Source organism: Fukomys damarensis, unplaced genomic scaffold (genome assembly GCF_012274545.1).
Source record: "Fukomys damarensis isolate Sample0158 unplaced genomic scaffold, DMR_v1.0_HiC HiC_scaffold_35, whole genome shotgun sequence".
Classification (NCBI taxonomy): domain Eukaryota; kingdom Metazoa; phylum Chordata; class Mammalia; order Rodentia; family Bathyergidae; genus Fukomys; species Fukomys damarensis.
This window is the reverse complement of record NW_022900947.1, coordinates 18656017-18683102: the sequence shown is the minus strand read 5'-3', so window position 1 is coordinate 18683102 and position 27086 is coordinate 18656017. Positions and strand designations below refer to the sequence as shown.

The window sequence follows — 27086 nt, the reverse complement described above, 5'->3', positions numbered from 1 at the left end:
CATTCTAGGAAAGCGAGGTGACATTGACGGGAGTGGGCTGGAGAGAGGCTCAGGAATGGCAAGGGCAGAGAAGGCTTAAGGCCTGAGGGCTGGGGACGGAAGGGAGAGGGGAAGAAGGACACAAAGGCTCCAGGGTTCTGAGCAGGTGTCACGCAGCCAGGGAGGGACAGGAGAGTGAGGCCGGTGAGCTGGCCAGCACGTCCCTTGGGGCCCTTATCCACCCCGAGCTGAAATTGTTCACTTCCTCTCTCCCTTATTCGGGCACCAGGCACCGCTGAGCCCACAGAACTGGTGCCTGTGGGCCGCAGGAAGCCCAGGATCTGCCAGGAAATGATGCTGTGGGAGGAGGCAGGTTGGAGGCTCAGTTCGTCTCCCAGTGCGGCTGCCTGGAGCACAGAGAGTCGGGAAGAGATGTCCAGGGCCTGCTGGTGCCACTAGCAAAACTCGACTTTGTTTGTCATTTCATTTTTTGCCCACAATTGCAGTGTTTATTTAGAAGCCCTAAAATGCAGAGCAAAGACATCATAGAAGTACAGTTGTATTACAGAGTAACACCAGGATACCAATTCCTTTTAAGGCTGATCTCTCACTGTTGTTTGTTGAAGAACCATTACCTTTATTATTATTTCTTCAAAGCATACATTTTAGGTTTTTTTTAATGCACAGAATCATGAAGAAGAACACAAAGAATGGGCTATAATTTTCCCATCCAGAAAATAATAGTCCTGCAAGGGGTGGGGAGAGAGAGGAGGGAAAGATGTAAAGAGGGAAAGAGGGAAGGAAGGAAGAGAAGGGAGAAAAAGGCCACGTGTAAAGCTAGAAAATGTAGACAGTACCAAAAGGTGCAAATAATTCACTTTTGAGAATGATATAAGCCAGCTCCTTAATCTTTGGGCGTCCCTGGAGCTTACAGGAGCAGAATGCAAATGAGGAATGTGCTGTGTTTTTTAAACCAGTAAAGTTGGTGAAGAACACTCCTTTTAATGGTTAAATGGCATTTTCTCCTTTTACTTTTTTTTTTTTTTTCCTCTTTCAAACTTCTACTTGGATGCATTACACCCTTCGGAAGCTGGAAACTAAAAATGGCTTTCCTATTGATGTCTCTGTCCCTCCCACAGGGAGCCAGGCGCCATTCTCCTGAATTCCCAATCAGACCCTGACTTCTGCTCTGGGCCTTCGCCAAGGGGCTACCTTCGCCTGTGGTGCTCTTGCTTCTTCTAATGATGATCACACAAATGGTGACCTTCTGCCGTTATTATAGAAGACAAAAAAAGAGCAAATAAACAGTGCTGTGCTACTTGGAAAATAGCAGAGGTTAATTAATGATGGTTGTGGCTTTTGTTCCTTCTCTCTTCATAGAGAAAGGAAAATGGGAAATGGCTCTTCTCTTGTTTGTTTCTTCATTACACCATTAATTTCCATAAACAAGGAATGTTTTTAGTTACAGATCAAGTAGAAAAAAAATGCATATGCTAAACCAGATGGGTGAAATTAACAGTTTCATTAAGCTGACTTTAATATTGCCAGTTTTGCAATATCACTAGATATCATGGCTTTGATTTGAAACAACAGTTGGAATTCAGACTTCAACAAATGGGCAAAATCAGTAATTTTACCTTAAAATGTTTATTTATTTTTTATTAAAGTCACTAGGACAGAAAATTGTTTAGATTTTTGCAGAGGAAATTCTGATTGGTAATACTTTGGAGAAGTTCAGAATTGTAAATGTGTAAAAGAAACACAAAAGTCTTTAGTGCCTGCCCATGTTTCAGTCTGCAAAGTTTTCAGTTCAAGCTTAGCGAAGGGCTCTGGTTTTGCTGTCCATTCTCCAGCAGTCCTGGCAACCTGGGCTGTGCTGCTAATGATTTCTGGGGTTTTGCACCAGCATTCAGCAGGACAAGTGTTTCATTTGGACTTTTATTTGGTTTGGAACCTCTTTCTCCTCTGGGTCTACAAAGCCCTGGTCAGTGTGTACTCAGACAAAACCCATTGTCTTAGGTAGTCATTTGGCAGAGCAAATGAGGCAGGAATGAAGCATTAACGAAATGTTAATCAGGCAGTGCTGGGAATATGCACAGAGACGCTTCTGAAATAAGTGCATATTTAACAGTAAATATATGAATAAGTAGCAGCCGAAGTTAAGTAGCAGCCGAAGTTACATCGCAGCCCTGTCTGAAGGCTACTGTGCTTATTGAATCCAAGGAAGAAGGTTCCTACTGTGGCTAATGGTTGAACAGGGTGGAGTTCTTTCATCCATGAAAAGGAAAATCCACAAGGAGATCTCTAGACTTCTGATGGGAAAAGGATGTTATCATTCAGACGAATCCCGACAGATGAACAGGGGGAGTGTCCAGGATGTTTAGTGCCATGCTCTTGGTTAAATAAAGCAAAATCCCCGAAAGCCACCCAAAAGTCTAAAAATAAAGAAATAGTTGGGGAAATGGTGCAGCTATAAAATTCCGTGCTCTGTATTCCAGGGTTCTGTGTCTTTCGCCAAGTATGGATCAGGAACACTTGTAGAATTAACTGGGTGTGTATTCCTGTGGTAGAGCCCTTACCTGCCATGCACAGTCCCCCTGGGTTCAATCCGTAGCACCACCAAAGGAAAGAAAATACTCACAAGAAAATTGCATCTGTAACAAACATGTACAGACACTTTTTCTTGTCATTAGTCCCTAAAACTACAGTGTAACATCTATTTTCAATAGCAGTTACATTGTATTAGATACTGTAATCATCACATAATGATTTAAAGTACATGGATGGATGTGCATAGTTTATATGTAAATACAATGCCCATTTATATATGAGACTTGGACTTTCAAGGATTTGGGGTACCGGGGGAAGGTCTGGAAGCCATTGCCCATGGATAGCAAGGAATAGCTTGCTGTTAAAACAGAATGAGCTTCAACAGCTACAGAAAGTTGCTCATAATAGATAATTTTAAAAAGCAAGTTGACAGAATTTGTAGTAGCATAATATACCATTTTTGGAAAGAAAATGTTTATGCATATATGCAAATAGATGTGTATATGAATTATTGTATATGCAAAGAAGAAGTCTCCAAGTTTCTATACCAAGCTTTTAATAGTCTCTAACTTCGCTATTAACTGAAGATTGGGGAAGATGGAGACTCCTGTTTTTATTTTACACAAATCTGCATTGTTTGATTTCTCTGACAGCCAATTCCTTAAGGAGCTAAAAGAAAAATATAGGGGGAAAAAGCCACTCCAATTGTTTAGTAAGCTAATTTTTTTTAACCTCAATCATGCTGGGTGCTGTGATCAAAGGAGCCAAAGCAGAAGCAGCTGGTGGGGGAGGAGTCGCATGGTACAGGGACCTCCAATGCAGGCTCAGGGTCCCCCACTCAGGGACAGCACGGAACCTGTGTCTCCCCAGGGACCAGCACCAGCTCACAACAGTTTCTCAGCTTTCGCAATTTCCTTCCAGGATCTTTCTGATCTTGACCTCTGTTTTTGGCAGGAACCTCTGCAAAGAAATTGCTCTTAGATAAACCTAGTCCGAGACCTTCCCATATTGGCAACTCTTCTCTGCTTACTCCTTGGTGGGGGGTGCTGTCTAGAGCAAGTCTCTTGCTCCCTCCTGAAAGTAGTTTTTAATAACATTTTTATTTTGGATTGAGTGAAGAAAAGGAATACATTGGCTGTAACCATTTTTAGGCAGGTGAAATTTTAGTCTTAAACTGACATTTACCTTGACATTCAAGTTGACACTATTTACATACAACTTAAGCCCTCAGTTACATGTAAATAACATCTGTTCAGTCCTGTACGATCTGTTATAACATGGCACCTGGGAAAGGGCTTTGCGTGTTGTAAAGAGTAAACATGTGTTGGCTAAATTTGTAATAAGAGAGATGAATAATGAACATAGATTTTTAGAAGACTCTAACGGTTGCATTACAGGGTCATCAAATTTGATCATTTGGTCTCCCATCCAAGTACTGACCAGGCTGACTCTGCTTAGCTTCTGAGAACAGATGAGTTTGGGAGCGCTGAGGGTGGTATGGCTGTAGGAAAAGCTTGATCATTTGGGCTTAGATGTTGACGAGCTTATAGAGTAATGGCAGAACTGTGTCACAGGAGGCATCATGTGACTTAAAGCAGCTGTGTGACAAGTCTCTCTCCATGTGTATGCGCAGCAAACGGAATGTGAACTTTGGCTTTGGCGACCTGCAAAGCGAGGTGCAAAGGTTACCAGCCTCTATAACTTTTCACAATTTGTTTTGCTTCTTCAGGCCTCAGTCCCCTTCTGTGAAAAGTGAATTGGTTAATAACATTGACCTCATAAGACTGCTCAGATCAAGTGACATAATTTGCTTAAGACACTTAACCCTGTACTTGGCATGTTGTAAGCTCTGGATAAATGCAGACTTTTTGTTGTTGCTGTTGTTGATGTATTTAGAGACCCATGAGAAAAACTAGAAGAAAAAGATGATGAGGAAGCATCTCTAAATAAGATTCTTGGCCTAACTTTTTAGAACAGAACTATTTCTGGGATAAAAACATATCCTTTTTCAGTAAGACTGAAAAAGAGAGAAAAGAAGTCCCTCTGGAAGTTTCAGTGGTCCTGAATTACACTGAGTAAATTACTCTTTTGGGGACTCTCTGCTATGTGAGGCACATCTTCTTTTCCCAAGATACTAAACTGTCATTTAGTGCCAAAGAAAAAGCTATTTACAGAATGACATCATGGCATCCCCAAAAGGTTTAATTTACCTCCCTGGAAGGTGGTATATTTCAAGGTACTGCAGAACCAACTCTATCAATAACTCAGGTGATTTAATTGGCTCTCTCCTCTTCTTTCTAAAGCCACGTCGATCTCATGGTAATTAATTTTGTGCGCTGTGAATTGTGTTATTTACAGTGTCAAGGAGCCAGAATGAATCTGTATTAGAAATCGGTGGGAGGATATTTGAGAAGGCTGTAAAGAGACTCTCCAGAGCTGACGGTCTTCACCAAATTAGCTCTGTCGTCCCCTTTCTGATGGATTCCAGCTGCTGCGGATACCATAAAGCATCCTACTACCTAGCAGTCTTCTATGAAACTGGATTAAATGTACCTCGGGATCCACTGCAGGTGGAGTATTTTGTGGGTTCCAGGAGCATCAGTCACCCCTGGTATATTTGCAAATCATGCCCCTGCTAGGATGGACATCTTGCAGCTCTTCTGCATCCTTTAAAAATCCTTACATCCAAGATAAACATCCTGGGACCATGTAAATACAAGATACCTGGTTTTCAGTATATTCTTCATCCATTTCTGCACACAGTCGTGGGGGTCTGTTGGGGACACCATCTACAGGACAGTTTGGGCCGGGTTTACCACACTTTCAGTCCTTGGGGAAAGGGGCACCCTGATTGGTGTGACTACTCTGACCGTGAGACTATTGTCTCCTATTGCTTTTAGCTAAGAGAACCCATTTGGACCTCTAAGCACAGTGTTATCACATCCAGCCTTCCGTCATCAAAATAAACACCGTAGCTGACAGTTTCCTTTTCAGCTTTGAATCCATATTGATGATGCAACTTGCCTAACATTTAGAGTCACATTTCCCTAAGTGCATTAGTCAGGGTTCTCCAGAGAGACAGAACCAATGGGATTATATATCTTGGAAGAGATTTATTGTGAAGAATTGGCTCATGAAATTATACAGCCTGAGAAGACCTCTGATTTATCATCTATCTGTAAGTGGGAGGCCAGAAAAGCCAGGGTTCTATTTCTAGACCAGGCGTGGAGGCCAGAGGCCAGGGGAGCTGATGGTATTAATTCCAGTCCAAGGGCAGGAGAAGACCAATGTCCCACTCAGGCCAGCAGTTGAAAAGCGAAAAGACAGATTCCTCCTTCCCCTGCCTTCAGTTCTGTTCAGGATCTCAAGGAATGGGGTGCAGCCTAGCACACTGGGGAGGGCTGTCCGGTCTCACTCAGCCCAGTAGCACCAATGCTAATCTTGTGTGGAAACAGCAACCTCCACAGACTCTCAGAGAAATCATGTTTAAACTGGGCACTCAAAATTGCAGTTGAGTTGACCCCCAAAATTACCATCACAAGAACTACTAGTGAGTGGTCTCTGATCACTTTCAGTTTTCAGCCTTGCACAGAAGATTGTTTCTTCGGCCTTGCAGAAACTCATACTGTTCAGCCCTACCCAGGAGGTGCCACGTTCCTTTCCAGTGATTCATTTGTGATGTTTCTGGTTTATAGATGCTCCTGACTCTTGGAGTGTTTTCCTCAATTTCTGAATAGTCCTCACTAAGGGATAATAGTACAGAAACTTCTAGCCCTCTTTGTGCCACAAAGTGGGTGGTTGACCATAGACAAATGACTTCATCTTTCTGGCCTCAGTTCCCTCAAGTATGAAATACGGTTGTTGATCCAACCCACCTCTAAGAATCCTTCCAGACTAACTCTCTGAAAGTATGAGGTTGGACTGGGGATTTAGCTCAGTGGTTCCGGTGCCTGCCTCGCAAGTACAAGGACCCAGGTTCAATCCCCGGTACCAAAAGAAAGAATGAAAGTGTGAGGCTGAGGCATGGACGGACATAGCTGACCCAGCACTGGGGTCTTTAGGATAATTGGCAGATACACAAAACAGTACAGAGAGAAGTCAGGGAAGGTCCCCATTTCTACCAAGAAAAGCCACAGCTCAGGACATTTTAAGCTCTTGGATGTAAGGACAGATGCTATGGAATTTGTGAGTCATTCAAAATTTGGTCTGGCTTTTCTAGAGTTTCATTTCAAACATGAGCCAGTTAACATTTCTGGGATGACTGGATTATATATGGGGAGAGGGCTGTATGACCTTTCGGTGTTAGGATATTATGACCCGACCTCCGTTCTTCTGAACACTTTGCCAATTTCTTCCCAACAGGGCATGTTGTACAGTTTGGTCGGCGGCCAGGGCAGTGAGAGACTGTCTTCAATGAATCTCGGGTACAAGCACTACCAGGGCGTCGACACCTACCCCTTGGACTGGGAACTGTCATACGCCTACTACAGCAGCATTGCCACGAAGACACCCCTCGACCAGCACACGCTGCAGGGAGATCAGGTACAGTGGAGACGTTGGAAACGGTCACAGCCCTGCCTACCAGAGCTTCTGCGAGTTTTACAGCCTGCACCTGTGGCTGGCTGCGCCTCTGGTTTCCAGAGGAGAGCATAACTGAGTGGAGAGCTTTCTTGCACTTGCCAATTCAGATTTCCTGACTGTTTGCAGGATGACTGCAGGTTCGGGCCCGCATCTGTGTGGGCAGAGCTCTTTGTGAGCGGGAGGGCTGGTAATGCCAAGGGGACATTCAGCATTGGACAGATTTTGATTTTGGAAAAAAAGAAAAGTACACCAGAAACACCACATTTGTCCCAAGACCACAAGAGACGGTGAGGTCTGGAGAAGTTAGGGGGGCTTCGGCCCGATTGAGTCAGATCTCCCAGGGCTCCCACCAATTGTGCAGTGAGCAAGCAGGCACTGCAGTACACAGAAGTCAGCTCTGCACCCGGCAGCACACTTGAGCAATGCCTGTCCCCATCACATGAACCTCGCTAGCCCAGGGTATCCAGGTGACTGACAACAGCGTACGATGGAGACGGTGTCTCACCACTAGCGCAGCCCCTCAAATTGACTCACTGAGCAGAGAAGGACCGCTGAATGGACTGCTGGTGAGCAGTTCGTGTCTGAAAACTAGAAAAGTAACATGCTAAGTCAGACTGGTGGCTTGTTTCCACACTTCTCTTTGAGGACTGAGAGCTAAAGGATAAAGACAGTACTGAAAAACAAAAAAATAGCTGCTTCAGGAAAAGGCAGGTCAGCATCGCGGGAGAGGACACGGGGTGGTTGGCTTCATGATCGTAGCTCTTGCAAAGTGTGCGTAGACTCTTCCGGAAGCTGACTGTCCTTTCCTATATGGTACCAGAGAGTAAATATTTTCAGCTTTGCCCAACTCTTCCGTGGTAATAGTTAAGCAAATGGGGTGCCGGGCTTGGGCCGCCATGAACAGCACACACCTGCATGGCAGGATTTAGCCTTGATTGGTGCCGTGAACTTGACTTTTTCCCCACTGCAGAGCAGGCCTGAGGCATAGGCCTGGCTGGGCAGGACTGTTGAATCTTGGGCTTAGTGACACTGGGAACCAGACTCCTGGTCACCAGATGTGCTCCTGGATTGGTACCACAAACCCATAGTGTGAAAAACTTGCACTTTGATATTTGGGAATAGCTGATTTCTGTGAAAGAAATCGTTAGCATCCACTGTATAGTTATGAAATAAATGACTCAAGGACACGCTGTCGGTGCACATTAAGTGTGAGTGAAGCTATAAAACACCACGAACCTCTCTATGTGGACATTCTAATTCCTTTCAGGAATGACGATTCCTCCCAAATAAACCACACACCCTTATCATTTGAACATTATTTGAACTGTGTATTCACTCCATGTATATAAACTGCAAAATCCCATCTCAACATGGCAGGAACTGAATTATTAATCATAAAGACTTTTTCTTTTTTGAAAAGAGACTCCCTGAAAGAACATTTTTCCAAAATCAAGCCACAAAATAATACTGCTTTTGTCTTTCCACAAGCCGGAATGTATTAATAATGTCCTATATGTATATATTATTCTTTTAAGAATTCTAATTCAGCATAAATTAGTAGCAGGAAATGGTATGTTGCTAACAAGCTCCTTTTCTTTTGAAGATTTGGCGTATGAAATGTTATGATTATGAAAGAAAATGTTTAATTGGTTAGAACTAGAGGAGATGAACAGAAAAGATCCATCTTGCAGCTGAAAAGTCGTGTGATTAAGAATCGCAGATAGGAATTATACACTTAGGAGAGTTGTGTCGTAGCTCATTTTCTTAAGAATGTGTAATTAATGGCTTCTTGAGAATTTAAGCAGGTGTCATACATTGATTTAAATGTCCTTTTGTTGAGATGTCTATTAATTCAGCAGCATCATGTAGCAAATGAGGAGACTGAGAAAGCTAGACCTCTAATTAACAAACCGAGGATCCGTCAATAACTCCTTCCTTGATTCTTGTTTCATTTTCTCTTTCATGTAACTGTGGTTCACATCATTCATCTTCTTTATTAGCACTCTCACTTTTTTGTGATTTAGTGGAACTCTGCTTCGGTTGAAATAGAAAGATGAACTACAATACAGCTAGTGTTTTTGTTTGTTTGGTGGCTTAAACTGTAAATGAGTTCCATTCACTCTGCCCGTTCCTTGGAAGCTGCTTTCCCTCCGGGTTGCGTCCTGGCTTTCTCTTCTCCCTGCCTCCTGGAAGGCATAGGTGTCATCCATACCTTGCCTTCAAAGCCCTCCGATTACCTATGGCTCTCCAACCTTTGTCTCTGAGTTTACACCCCTACCTATTCCTATTTTTTATTTTTGAGACAGGATCTTGCAGAGTCACTAAATTACCCCAGCCGGACTTGAGCTTGTGCCCCTCTTTGCCTCAGCCTCCTAGAGTGCTGGGATCTTTCTTACATGTCCCCACCTGCAGTCGTGCACAGTCTAAAGGGGACACTCTAATTCCTCTGCTCTCTGCACACATGGCCACTGGTGTCACCATAATGTGTGCTAGAAACGGGGACTCATCTCGGATCCTCCCATCCTGCAGGGCAACAACCCTGGCAGCTTTATGTGCCAGTTTCTCTCCCTTCCCCACCGCCATCCCTGCAGCTGACAATTAATTTTGTCCTTCCTCTCCTTTGCACCGATGCATTAGCCACCCCTTACAGGCTGGCTTGTGTCCCCTCAAAATCCCTATGTTACGGTCTCGATGGGATCCTACTTAGAGACCAGGTCCTCGGCTGAGAGTGTTTCTCCGGTAGAGCACTTGTCCGGCACCTGTGAGGCCCTGGGTTCCAACCCCAGAACCAGAAAGAGAGAGTGGAGGAGGAAGGAGGAGGGAAAGGAGGAGAGGGTGTTTCAGTAGGTGGTTAAGGTAAGGTAAGCCTGACTGGGTGGGACTGTAGTCCAGTAGGACAGGCACGAGAAGAGATTAGCAGATAAAATGGGGAGGGCGGTGACCCCGTGAGGTCACAGGAGAAGGCAGCCACCTGCAAGCCGCAGAGGCTCCCTCAGAAGACACCAAACCTATTGACACCACGATCTTGGACTTTCAGCCTCTTGAACTGGGTGGGGGGGTAAATTCTTGTTAAACCACCCAGAATACACCTCCTTACAGGTCTTTCCATCCCCATCCTGGCCTGTCCTCTTTTCTCCTCCAGGAGGCCAGGCGGGCCAGGGATTTAGCTCAGTGTTTCTGCTGCCTGCCTCCCAAGTGCAAGAACCTGAGTTTGATCCCTGGTACCAGTAAATAAATAAATAAATAAATAAAACAGCACCCGTGAATAGGTCCACCTCAGGTCATCTTACAGAGGTGGCGCCCAGGCGTACGATGTGTGTGCAGATTTCTCCCTCTGTGCCTGTGGGTTCCACTCCCACAGCTTTGGCCAACCATAGCTTGCAAAGATTTGAAACAGAAATTGCACCTGTACTGAACAGGTAGCCTTCCCCCTCGTCCATATTCCGTCTGCAATACAGGACGGCAGCTGTATGCACAGCACTTGCTGCAGCAGGTGCCGTAAGTAATCTGCAGGTGATTTAAACTGTATGGAGGTTGTGCCCATGTTGAGGGTGAATGCCACGCTCTTTTACATATGGGACTTGAGCATCCGAGGAGTTTGCTGTCTGTGGATGTCCCGGTACTAATCCAAATGGATCCTGAGGGAGCTGTGTGAGTGTGTGTGTGTGTGTGTGTGTGTGTGTGTGTTTAAATGCTCCCCAGATGACTGGTGTGTGTAGCCAGAACATACCAAGCCTAGCTGATCATGGGCATATACGAGCATATACCAGCATCCCTTGGTCTGGTTTTTCTCCACTGCCCACGCTCAGAGCCCACCTGTGCCGACCTGGCCTGCCAACCCCGGCAGCTCCAGGTATTGGCCACGCTCTGCTGTTCACGGCCATCCTGGCTCACTTGCTTGTCACCCCATTTCCCACGGTCCGCTCCTCCTTTAACAGGCGCTCTGGAGCTGTGCGAAGGACCCCTTCACTGTCGCCCCACGTCTCTGTTGTTGCTCCCGGGTTGGGTCTGCATCCCGGGTTAGAGAACTGGCTCCCTCCGCACACTGTGAGCTCCTGAGGCAGGAGTTCACCTTGGGGACCCTCACCGTGCTTGGCAGACAGTTGGCCTCCGTGTTGAGTGAAGGAATGCCGGATGGGGCATGAGCACAGGGCTCACCGCGGGTGAGCGTCGGGTGACTGTCTTGTCCTGTCATCCACACCAGTGCTCCATGGTGTGAGCGGTGTCTCTTGTTGGCAGATGGCGCCCTGAGTGTATGGCTCCGAATCCCATCTCTCTCGCCTTCAGCGCGCCCTTTGGAAGTGACATCCCGCTTGTGGGGGACCTAGCTCCCTGTCTCTCTGCGCTCACAGTTGTTACTTCCCCATCCTTACCAAGGCTCTTAAAATGTAAGATTTCAATGAAGAAAACACCTCCCCTCGCTGGGACCTTGCAGCTGATTTAAGCGCTGCTCCTGCTCGGACAGGCAGCTTGCTCCTGGCAGCCCTGGAAGCAGGAGGGGAGCGCAGGGATGCAGGCCCTCGGTGCGATCCGGATGCTGGGCCTTGGATCTCGGGTCTGCAGATGCTGCTGCGCGGCAGAGAGCCTCTCCGGCTGGGTCTGGAGGGTTTGCTCCTCCTGGCCTTTCCTTTCTGCCCGTCCCTCCTGTCTTTCGCTCTCTCCTTCCCCCTCTGCCTTTCTGCTCTTCCTTTTCTTTTGTCTTTTTCTCCCTATTTCCCTCCATCTTCCTTTCTCTGTTCCACCTCCCTCCTCCCTGCCTCTTCACTTCTTCTCTCTCCCACTTGCTTCACTCTTCCTTTTTCTGTCTCCCTTTCTCTTCTTTTCTGTCCCTCTTTCTACCCCTGCCTCACTTTCTCTTCTCCCTGACCTCTTCTTCCTCACCTTCTTTTTTCTCTCTCCACCCCTCTGCCCTCTGGCCCTCCTAAAATCCATGGTGAAAGAGGTCTGAGAGGACCCTGTCTCAGTAGCCTGCAGGCTGAGCGGAGGGTAAGGCAGGGACGCCCGGCTCAGCATCCCCTGGACAGCGTGGTGACTTCCTGGTCCAGAAATGGGACAGTTGCTGGACACTGGGCCTCTTGGGACCTGGCAGCAGGTTTAAACCCTGCAGTGTGAGCTGGGAACCTCTGCTCATTCTGGAGATGCTATTTTATAAAGTGGCTCCGTGGGAGAGACCTCGCCTAGCGTGCGTGAGGCCCTGGGTTCCGTCCCCAGCACAGCCATAAAGAGATAAATGGCTACAGAAGAACGCTGGGGAGCCCAGCTTTGTCCTGGCCACAAAGTGCTGTTGAATGAGTGGATAAATGAACACTGTTCTGCGTCAGGTCCTCCTGTCCTTGGGCGTCCTTGTGAGAAATCTGTTTTCACCGGAGGCCCTTCCTGCGGCTGTGGGGTGGTGCTACTTTCAATGGTGACCCCAGAACTCTGGAGTCGCAACCCCTGTGCAGTCGTGCACTGTGCACTGTGCTCTGGATTCGGGCCCAGGTCTGCCCCTCACTCGGCTGGATCCTGGGTAAATTCCATTGGCCTCTCTGCCTCAGTTTCTCACCCCTAAAAGGGGATTCAGTGGTCTACAGCAGCGTGAATCAGCGCGTCCGTGTGCCGTGTGCAGCGCAGAGCCCAGCGCGGGTCTGAGCTCTCCCCAGTGTGTCTGCCCCGACGTTCTCCGGCACCGTCATTTCCCTGTTCTAAGCACCCAGTCCTCTTGGGTAGATCTCCATCCCTACAACGTAAGGCTCTGAGCTGCGCAGAGCTGTAAATAACAAGAGGAAGGCTAACGTTCCAAACTGCTGCTGGTCTTCTACACTTTAGAACAAAGTAAGGCCCTGAAAAGTGGGCTTTCCCTTTGCTGAGAGTTTGCATGTGCCAGGCAGGCTGCCGAGCCCCTGCACTCACATCTCATTTAATCCTCACGCAACCCTGTGAAGTCAGGGTGAGTATCGTTCCCACCTTACGGAAACATCCACTGCGACTCAGAGAAGTTAAAGAACTCGCCCAAGGTGAATAGCAAATGAGTAATGGGTCCTAGAATCGAACTCTCTGCACTGCAAAAATAATAATAATAATAATAATGGTTAGTGGGTTGAGTGCTTTTGATGTAGCAGCTACTATGCTAAGCTCCATTTTATGGATGCAGAAAAGGATTATCCGATAAAGAAACTGGGCCAAGGCCCACAGGTAGTTGGTGGTGATTTCAGGTTCAGATACCCTAGGTCAAGTAAAAGATTGTGTTCCTAGGGGCCCTACCTTGCTACAGAGCTCCAGGCACCACCCAGGGGCACGGGAAGGGGCTGGGTCAGGGAACAGGGCATTCCTTCTTCACTGTTAGGTGTGGTTGCCTGGGTCCAGCCCGACTCTTGGGTAGACAGAGCTATGTTGGATGGAGACAATGAAGCTTGCGTGAGTCCCCGGTAAGATAGTAGGGCTGGGTGAGGAGTTGTGGACCCGCCTGGAGCTGGCTCCTAAATATGAAGAACTAATATGTAATCTTAGCTAACCTCCCGGGGCCTCAGCATCTGCATGTGTGCAAGGCAGATGTTGATAGCGCTGTATTAGGGGTTACAAGAACCGGATGAGACCTTCAGGTAGGCATGCCTGGCTCACTACGAGAGGGTTGTGATGGTGTATTGCCAGGGCCAGGGTGAAGCAGAGAGCCCTGGGGCTGGAAATCCTGCAGGGCAAGAACTGTCTTCCTGTGTGAGCTTTCATTTAAGTCTCATGTCAAGGAGGAGGAAGAGGAAATAAAATAATAAGAAAAAAATTAAAACACCCAAATCATCCAGATGAATAAAAACCTCCCGCTGAAAATCCCTTATCTGGGCAGCTGGTGCTTCTGCCCAATTCCAGGCTCATTGCAGGAGACGAAGGGTCCCCTGGAGACTGAGCCGAAGGTCGCTCATGTGACGCCCTCCACCCCGCTGGCCATGCATTGGCTGAGCATGGACCAGAGTGGCCAGATGCAGTGTCCACTGGCCTCGGGGCCTTGTCACCACAGGCCGGCATCATGCTACCTCGTGCGTGCCCTGGAGAGCTCTGGCTGTGTAGTCAGAGCCCTCTGGCTCCCACGGCCCACTCTGGAGGGTGACCTGGATCTCATCATTCTCCTTTCTGGGCCTCTGTTTCTTTGCCTGTAAATCAGGAACAGTGATACCTGGGTCATAGCTTTGCCTTGAGGATTAAATGAGGAAATGTTTGTTCAACACCCATCACATAGTTGATTTTGGTAAAAGGTACTGGCCAGCGTGACTGTGTTTCTTTTCTTTTTTTGTGGCTGGTACTGAGGATCAAACCCAGGGAGTGTCAAGCTACATCCCCAGCCTCTTTTTTCTTTTTCTTTTTGTTTTTTTGAGACTGAGCTGGGCTGAGTTGCTTAGGCTGGCCTTCAACTTGCTGTCCTCCTGCTTTAGTCCTGTGAGGAGCTGGTGACGATGATATGTCACCGTCCCTGGCAGTGACCATTGTTACTCCTCTTTTTAATTTTTATTTTTTTGGTACCAGGAGTCAAACTCAGGACCTTGTGCTTGGAAGGCTGATGCCGTGCCACTGAGCTAAACCCCAGGCCCTGTCGTTACTATTCATTGTTGTTATTAGCTTAGTGTGTCCCATCTTGGACACAGAAATGGATTTCTGGGTTCTGAGCCTAGCACGGTCCCCAAGTCTAGCCCCCTCATGCCCCTGAGAGGGACCCCTGGCTCCAGTCGGCCACAGGGCCATGGGCAGCTGGTGCCATTCTAAGGCATGGGGCTGTGGACTGGAGTTTGTGATGCTGCGCTTTTCTTAACCAGCAGTCAGAGGGGAAATCAGGCCTGGGTCCTGTTCTCTGAGGCCACTCTCCCTTGTTGGCCCATCCAGTTTCTCACCACCTGCCCATGGCTTACACAGGGAGTGGAAACCTTTCCTAGGGACCTTCATGGCCCTGTCACGTAGACTCTACCACATGCAAAGCTTCTACTAAGCAGCCAGAGGAATACACCAAAATGGATCTTGTTTCCTTCAAAGGAGTCAGGTACCTGGGAGGCTGTGTGCGGACCCCAAACGCTTTGTGAACTTTTCTCTGGGTTCATCTTCAGAGCCTCCAGAACATTCCCCAATTCTCAGAGTTAACATGCCCTCTTCTTTTCAAGGTGGATTTAAGATGTTTTGGAAATAGCTAAAAGATATTTGAAGCTGAGCCTGGGAAATAAAAGGGTTATTCATGCAGAATAGTGATGCTTTGGGATAAAAAATAAGGTCATACTTAGAAAATATTGATTTATTGCTTTGTGATGCGGTGTGTGTGAAATTGCCAGTACCAGGTGGACCCGCGAGCAGGCCTAAAGTGAAAGTGGCAGTGGGGGAAGTTCTGCCTCTCAGAACAGATGCTTTGATAGGAATAAATGCCCATAGAGATACATGAGATATGCTATATTCATTTAAAAATAATCTGATCCTGTGCCATCGTGGATGTGCCTTATACCTCAGTTGTTCATACAGTTTCTGCTTGAGCAGTTGCTGGTTTAAAAATAACACAATGCCTTTCACATGCCCATGGCACTGGGCAGTTCCTTGCTTCTGCCTCCCTCCATGCATCCCTCCTACTGGCCCTCCCTCACTTATTCTTCCCTTTTCAGGCATATGTTGAAACCATTCGATTAAAAGATGATGAAATACTCAAGGTGCAGACGAAAGAAGATGGTGATGTTTTCATGTGGTTGAAGCACGAAGCTACCCGAGGCAATGCAGCTGCTCAGGTAAAAAGGAGCCCACTGCGTGGCAGATTCAGTCAGCCCTGACGGAGCAGGTTATGCCTTGGTCATAAGACCTCCCAACACCAGAGGCTTAAGACATTTCCAGTTCACTTCTGGCTCACACCGCGTGACCGGCAGGGGCTGGCAGAGACTGTCGCTCCAAGCCCAGGCTGACCTCAGCTGCTCCACACATCCTTCCAAGCCTTCGCAGCAGGGTTCATCATGGCACATGGCAGGGTGCTCAGAAGTGGCACAAGTCCCTAAGGACATTTGCTGTCCAGACCAAGTCACGGGACAGCTCATGATTTCACATGGGCCAGAGTACAGTGCTGCCACCCACCCTAGAAGGACAGGGCTCCATACGATTTGTGAGCAGCCCTAAAGACTTCTCAGCTATTTCAGTGCAGCCATTGGATAGAAACAGGGAGCATCTTGGGTGCAGGAGAAATTACACGGGCTTTGAGAAGAGGGCCTTGTGTTCAGCCAGGAGAACAATAGAAAATCATTTATTCACTGGGGTTTCGGACCAGAAGCACTGACCTTGTACTTGAACACCCCTTGTCTTTTGGGTGGACATTTGAAGGTTCAGGAAAGGACAGAGACTACGAAAACATCCTCTGTCTGATTTCCTGCTTTGATTTCACTGTAGAGAAGCCCTCGATGGGGGCCTGTTGAGCTGATTGTGCAGGGACAAGGCCTCCTCCCCCAAAGAAGGGTGCGGCTTCTGCTGAGCACTCTCAGGGAGCACAGCAATGTCAGGAGGCGCCTCGGGGCTGCTGAGCAGAAGAGCAGAGAAAGGAAAGGAAAGGAAAAAAGCAAAAACAAGAATCAAGAGCCCATTCAGGGACTTGCAGAACTATGCTGCCAGCCTTCCACAGAGATCTTCCTAACATTTCAGTGGGTCCTTTGCTAGAAGATAGATGTATTTGGTGAAAAGAAAGCTGACAGGTGAAGCAGAAAGAAGCACAGCAAGGGACCCGCGTGGTTAGCAAAGCTCTCCTTGGCCCTGTTCTTACATTACCTTTCCTAGAAGGGACCCTCCCTCCCTGCCTGCCTCTCTCCCTTGCCTCGTCCTGAAAATCTTTGTAGAGAGGCTTCTGCAAACTTGTGCTGAGCTCTGCTGGGTGGGCCCATGGGGACGGGGTAAAGATAAATAACATCTTGAGCTTCCTGCCTCCTGACAGCTCCCAGCTGTCCAAGTCTGATGGCGGATCCAGACGTGTAGGCAAATGATGGGTAGGAGATCGGGGCTATGGAGAAATGCCTGAGTGATACAGATGTGTAAAGACTTCCATGCTGATCACTGCCCCTGGCCTCTGCCAAAACAAAAACAAAAATCAAAAAATTAAAGAAGCATTTGACAAGAGCAGAGAGACTGAATTGCTAGCGGGGTCCTATATCCCTCTGTGATCACCGATCAAATTCTATGAAATTCCATGCAGCTTTGGCCCTGGGTGCAGTAGACATGCACATACACACACACACACACACACACACACACACACACACACAGACCATTTGTGTTGAGAGCTTGTCTTTATACACATCCACCTCCAGCCTCTGGCCCCTCCATTGGAAGATAAAGTGTGTCTATGTAATTCTTGGTTCTCAACATAAAACATCTTAAAGTAGGCTTGTGCAGTCATCTTTTAAAGTCTTACATTAAGCATTGCACAGGAAAGTCACTGTTCCCAATTGCTGTTGTCTTTTAGCAAAGATTGGCCCAGATGCTGTTCTGGGGTCAGCAGGGTGTGGCCAAGAACCCTGAAGCTGCCATCGAGTGGTACGCCAAGGGCGCCCTGGAGACCGAGGATCCCGCACTCATATACGACTACGCCATCGTGCTGTTCAAGGTGACGATCATCGGCTTTGCTGAAATTTTGCAGTTCTGTTCATAGACTTCCCAAGCAGTTTCCTGTGCATGCAGTACAGGCGAACAGGGAGACTGTCCCTGAAGAAACTTAGTGCACACTTCTGTCACTCTTGATGGAGAGGGACACTAGAAAGAAGGCAGTCAGACAGAAGCTCTTCCTGGGTTGCATTTTTAACTGTTAATCTTGCATTTGGCACCTGGGTTCTCTGTGCTTTTGCAAGCACTGTGGCATGCTGGGGGCAGCCTGTGTTGTGGGGGTTACTGCAGTGCCGTGAGGCTCACAGAGGCTACACGTTTGCCATCACGTCCTCACTGAGCTGCCACTTAACAAAGTGCCTGTTTGGACCGAGCCTAACTGTCCTGCTGATGCAACAAAGATCTTGGTTTGGAGCCCATGGGAGAGTGAGGAGGAGGGGTTGGGAAGAGCCCAAGAGTCCCGCTTGTGAAACCATCGTGGATGTTTTGGAGCCATCTGATCTCCTGGGATGTGGCCACGACCGCAATGGAGTGAGACAGTAACCGAAGGCTTCGAGAACTGTAAAATGTGCCTTACACAGAAAAACCAGTTGTCCACACTGATTGATCCAGCACTCGTTCCCTGTATTGTGTGGATTAATACATTTAATGGCCAGTTTTCCAGGTGGGAACCTCAGTGTACTATGATCGCTGTATATATGTATATATAAATATGGAAACAGCGGCACAGAAAGGTTTTGACACTCAAGGTTCCACAATCTGTGCTCGTCACCCCCAAGCACAGACATAAATTCACCAGTGTTGGAAAAGTAAAGAGCTTTGGCTTTGATAAGGAAACCCTTGGACCTTATGTCCATGCCCAAAGATTGCAGCTGTCCCCAAAAGTGAGTGTCTTCAAACAAGTGTGTGCGTTCAGTTGGCCAGGCGTGTCCAGAACCACAGCTGTGGCCACTCACTGATTAACAGCCGTGACTTTACTATATCCCTACCCTCTAAACCCCATCAAGGCCTGAAAACCTATTGGTTGTTATGGTTTCCAAATTGAGAGCCCAGACCTCCTCTTTCCAGGCGTCGAATCAACATAGAAATTGTTGAGTCTCTGCCATATGCCAGTGCATCCGTGTATTTATTCAATAAGCATCTATTCCGAGCTGACGAAATGCCAGCTCTGCTAGGGGGAGGGACGCATGGATGTGTGAGTCACATCCCGCGCCTTGGGGGCTCATACTCTGAAGGGGAGGCAGAGGACAGTGATGGCACAGAGGAGAGGCACCTGGCCACCGAGGTTAGGGCTGGTCTCTGGGCTGCGTGGAGGAGATAAAGGCCTGAGTGAGACGTTCTGGTCACTGAGGGCTCACAACCTAGAACAACAGGCAAGTACATAAACAAAGTACTGCCCGGGTGGCTTGCCTGGGTCTGATTTCCCGAACCCGAAAGATCTTTTTATTTTCCTGCAGTCTACTTAGTTATCTCTGGGTGGGATGAAGGAAGCCCTTGGGCAGCATATTGGAGGGGATTTTCACCTCTGGCATTCAGCAGAGTCACTGGGCACTTAACCATGTACCAGGACTTTACATTTCTCTGTTTTGTTTTAACAACTTCACATACTACTCAGATTTGTGCATAGCCTCTTTGCAAGAAGTTGTTCTACTTCTGATCAGACAGCAGGTATATTGGAAACATCTGTACCCCAGAACTCAGACTGTCTGAGTTGTAGGTTGCAGCTCTCACTGTGAGGCTGTGACTAAGTTAACCTTTTGGGGCCCCAGTTTTACTCCTTCAAAACAAAGAATTGAAGAAAATTCAACTCTTAAGTTCAACCAACCTCTCACATTTTATGATTGTGGTCTTTCTGATACTTTCTGAGCAATCCCAAAAAGTTATCTCATCCCCATTGCTGCTGTCCATCACTTTTATTAAATAGGTAAGTTAAAGTCTAGCAAAGCCTTGATAGATATAATTGAGCCTTTAGTTAAATTCGTAATTTTATTTGGGGTCCTGAGGAATAAAGAGTCAAGCACGCTTGTGTGTTTCCTGTATCCCGTGGAAGGCTCTGAGTCCTTATGCTCTCTCAGCATAGAACCGAAATGCTTTGGAGGAAACCGGATGTGGTGCTTACCGACTTGGACTGGAGAGTCTACTTGGAATCCAGTCCTGCCTCTGGTCCCTGTGCGCTGTGTGACTCTGCAAGGTCTCCTGGGTGTTGCGATGGTTATGCGTGATGGGATGGCCCTGTTACGGAACTCGGGAGTGTTTAGGAGCTCTGTAAACAGGGTGGATAATAGCTGCCTTCTTGCAAAGCCTCTCACATGCACATCCCACGTGATCCTCCCGACTGAGCCCAGAAGGAACCGCTCCCTAAGGCCCTGGGCAGTGGTCGGTGCCAATAATCAGAGACGACTTTGAAGCAGCACCATTCTCAGCTGGCCCCTTGGCATCGGCACTGTCAGACCTGTGTCGAGAGGCGCCCCAGGGTCCCTGTGCATCCCACCCTCGGGCCGACCATTTCTCCAGACACCTCAGTGGGTTCCCCAGAACTCCTTTCTGTAGCCAGAACCAGAAGCTTTTCTCTCTCCTTGGAGTACAAACTTTCTCTTCCAGAAAGTCTGGATTATGCAGCAAGAACCTGTCACTTGCCTCAGAGGCACCTGATGTGGGGGGTTCTGTCTCCTTCATTGAAGGTTCTCGAGCTGGTCCTGAAGCCACGAAGTTGAACCCGGGGACTCAAGCCACATCCAGGGGGCCGAGAGCGACAGACTTACCACTCTTGAGTGTCCGGGACAATGAGATATCGCCAGAGTGAAGCACCCGGGATGAGCAAACTCATTTAACCTAGTTCTCGGCTTCTCCTGACAGGGCCTGTGGAGTAACAGGAACACGATTCACGCGGTGGCCGGTGGGGACTGTGTATCGGTTCTAAGCTGGGTGGCTTAGGTTTGCTGCCTCTGATCCACGAATGTGAGAGAAATGCTGATAATGCTGATGGTTTGGTGGGTGGATAGTGACATAACAGCACTCTGCACAGAGAGCTTCGGGTTCAGTTTTGAGTTAAGAAGGTTTGGGGTTTATTTGTGTTTTATACTGAACGGTGGTGTGTGAATGTATTCAGGGCTTGTTCTTCTAGTAATCACTGCTGTTTATCAATGTTTAGGGTCAAGGAGTGAAAAAGAACAGACGGCTTGCCTTAGAGCTGATGAAGAAGGCAGCTTCCAAGGTAACACGTTCGTATTGTCAGAGGGAAACGATTCCGCCACCCACACCCGTGCTCTCAGAAGCCTCCTTCTACCAAGCCCAGGTGGAAGCAGGGCAGGGAGGGGTCCCCAACATTGCCGTGATTAGTCATTTTTGAGTTACAGCACATACACAAACGTCACAGTGGGAACAGCATAATTCAAAAGCTGAATTCACCTTCCAGTCAGTAAAATCCGGGTTGATTTTGTTTGAAGGCTAAAATTATAATCATGAGCTTCCCCAATAACAAGCTGTGGGGCTCCTCGAAATTGAATGGCTCTAAATGCTTTGAATTAGGGAGGTTAACCCCGTCATGTCCAATTACCATCTGCTTCTCTTGCTTGGAGAACGAAGCTGTTTGCTGAGGTTACTACCAGGTCCAGGAATAATTTTGCCTTTGTCACTATTTATACTTCAGTGGTATCTTCAGTCAGCTGGATTCCAAAGATCGCTACGGGATGGGAGCTTATAATAGCACGTGAGAGGCACACACACTCGACTGCATACCTCCACGTGCAAACACATGCGCACACTGCATACACTTCACACTCACACGCCCACTGCATGCATTTCACACAGCCCACACTGTACTGTACACACATGCATGCACCCACTGCATGCATTTCACACACACACACGCACACACACACACACGCACCCCACTCACGTGCACACGCCCACTAAATGCACCTCACTCACACATGCATGCTTGCACTGAGGTTTGCAAATAAACGCAATTGTAGAAACCACTCTAATTCCTGGGCAGGATATTCTGTGGCTCCTTTGGGTCATGGATGTGTCTCTATCCCCGAGGCTACCATTGTTGGCCTTTTCATCCCTGGAGACTTCTGAGGGATATGCACTGAGTTTTCTTGTGCATTCATTTTCCTGGAGCTCAGAGGGTCTCATCTGGGCAGCGGGCTATTGGAGCAAGGAGTGAGAAGCTCCAGAGCCTTCCCTCCACCTTGGTGTGGTCGGAAGGCTGTAGGACCAGGAAAGGGAGCTGCTGATGTGCACAGATGACCGAGCAGACATCGCAGCCGGAAGTGTGGCAGCCAGGGGTGGGTGGGCAGGTGTGAACTTTGCATCTTTGTGTCTGTGTGTCTGTGTGTCTGTGTGTGTGGCACTGGGGATCTAATCCACACTCTCAGAAATCTGCAAAGAAATGGCTAGCCATAGCTGCTCAGGCCCTTTTTATTTTTACTAGCACGTGTTTATAGTACATAATAGTTACATTCCTCGTGGGGAGTTGGTACCTGTACTTAACACATCTTGATTCTTTTTTTTTCCTACCCTTTCCCTCCCCTGTTTTTTGTATTTTAAGACAACAAGGTCTCATTACATTTCCCCAGGCAGGACTCAAACTTGCCATCCTCCTGCCTCAGCCTCCCAAAGTGCTGAGATTATTGGTCTGCATCTCAGCTCTTAGCTAAATTTGCATCTCTTTAGCCCCCCTAGTGGTCACCTGATGTCTAGGGTGCTTCAATTCTGTGAGTTTTTTTTTTTTTTTTTTTTTTTTTTTTAACCAGGGATCAAACTCAGGTCCTTGCTCTTTCGAGCCAGGCAGCGGGACGGAACCACTGTGCTAAATCCCCAGCCCTAATTCAGTGAATTTTTTGCAGAGTTTGCATAAGTGCTGGGGAAATGCAACTTTGTGGCCCGTAGTAGTCATTTCTGACTTCCAGGAGCTTTGTGGTTCTCTCTGTTATTCACTCATCAAGGACTTTTTAGGCCCCTACACTTTGTCATATTGTGGTGAAGGCTGCCGATAGCTTGATTTTCAGTATTAGTCAGAACTTGCACTCGGGTAGATCTATTGATGAGCTGGGTCCAGAACAAGATCTAAGAACTAAAAAGTAAGGATTTCTTGTGGGCTCCTAACCTGAGCTCCAGTGCAGTTCATAAAGGTGCAGTTTGGGAAAGCTTCTGGCCCAAGACATCCCTCTGAATAAGGCTGTGGCCTCTCGCAGTGGACGCTGCAGCAGCCAGTTGCGGGTGCCTCGTGGGCTTGTCCCGAAGCAGACTCCTGGTCCCTTAGTTCATTGCCATGCACTATCAGTTCCTTCGTGGAGCTTGACTTGCTCCAGGCCCGGGAAGGACGCTCATGCTTGGACCCATGCTGCTTACACCCACCGCGCTCGGGTTGGACAGCCTGGGGGTGTGAGGCCTGCTCTAGATTCCAAGGGGGGCAGATTCAGTCTGCCTTGCATCAGCATTCAGAGCGTGGCTTTCTGTTCAATCAGCACACATTTATTGAGTGCCTGCTCTGGGCTTGGGCCAGAAACCAAGATCTGGGCCCTCATGGAGCTTCCATGCTGTGCTGGTTTCTTCCATGTTGGTTCCACCGCTAGTTTCTTCTCCAGGTCTTCCTGGCACTCAGATTACAAGGTCAAACCTAGAAGGGGAAATTTGCTAGGAAGTGAGGAAGGGGAGCCCCATATCCCCAGGCACACACAGCAGTGGCTGGGCTGGGCTTTGACCTGGAGCAGAGGAGACAGCCCCATAGCTGCCCTCAGTCACAGCGAGGAGGCTCCAGGCTGCAGCCCTGCTGACAGCCTCTCTCTGGTACCACACAGACCTGTGCTCCACCTGCCTCCTCCATCCTCCCGCTTCTGACCCCCACTGCATCAGAACTGGGGGTGCTGAGCCAGCACCAAGCACTGGTACTCGGCCGGTGAGCTGTCGCAGCTGCGTCCCTTGTGGGTGTTGAGGGCAGAGGAATCAACAGATGGACAGGCAGTTCCCCTGGAAACCGTCTCAGCCAGAGCAGGTTCCGGGCTCCTGCCACAGTTGGTGTTCAGGAACTTGCAAGGTCCTGCTGATCCTGCAGAGGGCTCAGAGGCCATTTCTAGGTGAGGGCATCGCAGGACAATCCACCACGCCAAGTCGTGATGCTGGCCTGTGTCGCTGCTGAGCTGGAAGGCGGAAGTCCCAGCAGCAGCTGGGCAAGACCCACCTGGGGAGTCTCTTGGGCGGGCTCTTGTCTTGCGGCACTTTGCTTTCATGCCATCCGCTCCAGAAAAGAGAAAGGGAAGGTTTTGCTCAGAATCAGGCAGAATGCTTCCAGATCTCTTTAGATTACATTTAAAAAAAAAAAAAAAAAGTAATTTCTTTCCTGTTCTGAAACCCAGGGATTGCATCAGGCTGTTAATGGCCTGGGATGGTATTACCACAAATTCAAGAAAAATTATGCCAAGGCGGCCAAGTACTGGCTAAAAGCAGAAGAAATGGGGAACCCAGATGCCTCATATAATCTTGGAGTTCTGTATTTGGATGGCATTTTCCCTGGAGTCCCTGGAAGGAATCTGGTGAGTAGCCTGGGACCAGCTCAGCAGCTGGCTGGTCCCTGTATCACAAATGGGACTCTATGCCCAGCCTGGAGAGCCCCCAGGAGTAAGAACACAGGGACATAACCTAAGATGCAGACCCTCACAGAGCATAGGTCCAGTTAGGCAGACAGGACAGCGGAGGGCAAAGGGTGACACTTAGCCAAGGGCCCGGGGTGGCTGGGTGGCAGGACCTCGGCAGGTCTGGGTGGGGGACTCAGGGAAGGCCGATGTAGCTAGGAAGGAGAGTCCAGGGAGCTAAGCACAGACAGGGCTGCCGGGCGGGAGGCCAGACTGAACGCTGACAGAGGTGGTGGCGACAGTCCCAGGGCGGACTGAGCGCTTCCTGTGTGGCCTCTGCACTCTGTCCCATGCAGGCTTGTGCACCCTGTCCTCAGAAATAAATACCTGCTAGGGCTCTATTCCAGCACACAGCAGGTGACCGAGGCTCCGAGAGATTAAGTACCTTGGAGTCACACTCTTGGTGGAGCCAGGGCCTGGGCCCCAGTGTGAAACGGAAGCCTCTCTGTTAACAGTAACACTGGCTGCCACAATAAAAAGCTGAGCGCCATCACCTACATATATTTTATTGAGCACCTTCTTATGCCAGGCACGTTCCTGGGCACAGGGGGCACAGCAGCAGACAAAAGAGCCCCCACTCTGATGAAGCCTACATCTCAGTGGGGAAGAAAGACAGTAAACAGATACCTGTCCCAAGGGCAGCAGGAGACGAGTGGTAGAGGAAAACAGCAGGACAAGAAGAGGAGGGCAGGAGGTTTCCAGAGACCAGAGAAGGCCTCTGATGGGTAACATTGTGCAGGCTCCTAGAAGAGTCTCACAGAGGGTTGGGGACTTAACTCAGTGGTGCCACCACCGTCTGCCTCACAAGCGCAAGGTCCTGAGTTAGATCCCTGGGACCCCCCAAAATAGAGTCTCACAGATATGTGGGAGAAGATTCAGAAGGAGGAAACAGCTGGGACAAAGAGGCCAGGAAGGAAGCAGCCATGGTGCCTTAGAGGGAAGCAGGGTGGCCAGGGGAGCGGGGGGCAGAAAGCAGGAGAGATGGGGCGGGCAGGGAGACGAGGCCAGCAGGATCACTGAGCAGGTCATCGAAAGACTCAGCCTTTGCTCTAGGGAGATAGGAAGCTGACCGCTGAGTGTCTGGAGCAATGGGCACCATTGAAACAGCTCTCCCTGGACCCCTGGGGACACTAACTGCAAGGAGACAGGGTGATGACAGCATCAACGCGGAGACTCCAAGTGAGAGAGCAGGGGCTAAAACAGGGCAGTGGCAGGGTGGGCCCTGCAGGTACTCTGAGGGCAGGAGCGAGTCGGGGGTGACTGGCGTGTTTGGAGGAACAGAGGTAGAATTTGTTGGGGAGAATGGGACTGCAGTGGTGGTAGCGGTGGAGGGGTAGGAAGGCAGATTAAAATTCTGATTTCTGAAGCCAGGGCTAATCTTGGAGAATGTGGCACCTCACTTAATCTTCACCGCAACCTTTCCCACTAGGGACTATCAAAAGCCACATCGTGCAGTTGCAGAAAATGAGGTTTCGAGAGATGAACTAACATGGCCAAGGCCCCGAAGCTTGGTCGGGACCTGAGCTGGGATTTGAACCCAAGCCTACCTACCTGCCTGCAAAGCCCATACTTTTAGAAACAATAGCTAACTGCCTCTGAAAATGAATGGTAATCAGTGGAAGTATACCCACCCATCTAAGTGTTTGTTTTCATTTCTCCCTCCGCCTCTCTCTTGATTACCTGCAGCACTGATATTTTTATGCATTGCAAGTGTCTGGTAACCCTCCCACATGTCTGCGACCATGGAGTTTTTATTGTCATTTTCTAATTCTCACCTTCCTGCTGGAAATGCTGTTTCGTGCATGGGCTGGCAGGAAGGTATAAGGCAAGGTTAGCAAAGCAAATGCTTGAATTTTCACCCAGTGTGACTTCTGGCCCAGTCTTTCTGTCCAGCGTGCAGGGGTTATGTGCGGATCAAAGAGATGTCAGTGGCACTCATGGTTACAGGTTGTTGTGTTTATCGGGCAAACTTAAACACAGAATAGCTGTTAGCAAGTTCATACCTCCCAGAGGCTGGCTTCCAGGAGGAGCTGTCTTTCTGAAACTATTACTTGACCTGGTTTCCTTAGAGGTGTCAGAAGTTCTAAGCCTGTGATAATATCAGGCTTAAAGGCTGTGGGGAGCCCTGCAGCGGGGGGCCATGTACTACCGGGAGTGACAGTGTTCCTCTTTCTCTGCAGACGTTAGCTGGTGAATATTTCCACAAGGCTGCACAAGGGGGACACATCGAAGGGACCTTGTGGTGTTCTCTCTACTACATCACAGGCAATCTGGAGACCTTCCCGAGAGATCCTGAGAAGGCCGTTGTGTAAGCATCCGACAGATGTCACCTGTGATGGAAAAGCCATGTCCTCTATTCACCGTGCCTGAGAAACTGGGCTTCTTTCTTTTTCTTTTGCGTTTTTAAAATTGAGTTTTTGCTTCTAACATTACATGCATTAAGGTTAGAAAGCCAAGCGATTGACAGGGCAAAAATGATTTTAAGTTTTTAATTAAAAATTTAAAAAATAATTTGATGAGGAAAAACAGGAGAATGAGATAAAATAAAATAAAATGTATTAAAGAAAAGAAAAGAAGGGACCAGGTTAGCTCAGCGGTGCTGCCACCTGCCTCACAAGCACAAGGTCATGAGTTCCATCCCCGGTTCCAAAAAAAAAAAGAAAAACAGGAAATTTCTGCCTTCCACCTCCCCCACCCTAGGCTCTGTTTCCTGCTCCCTAGAATAAATCACTTTCAATCTTTTAATTTTTTTTTTTTTTTTTTTTT

General features: G+C 48.3%; 1 protein-coding gene across 2 annotated transcripts in view; it reads left to right on the top strand.

Moving 5' to 3' along the window:
* Sel1l3 (SEL1L family member 3) overlaps positions 1-27086 on the top strand; it is an 89119-nt gene that overhangs the window by 36422 nt on the left and 25611 nt on the right. For both annotated transcript variants that reach the window (XM_010608473.2, XM_010608472.2), the window contains exons 9-15: positions 4888-5099; positions 6892-7071; positions 15717-15836; positions 17546-17686; positions 20834-20896; positions 24045-24221; positions 26501-26628. In XM_010608473.2, coding sequence (XP_010606775.1) covers positions 4888-5099; positions 6892-7071; positions 15717-15836; positions 17546-17686; positions 20834-20896; positions 24045-24221; positions 26501-26628 — 1021 coding nt within the window. The remainder of the gene's footprint in view (positions 1-4887; positions 5100-6891; positions 7072-15716; positions 15837-17545; positions 17687-20833; positions 20897-24044; positions 24222-26500; positions 26629-27086) is intronic.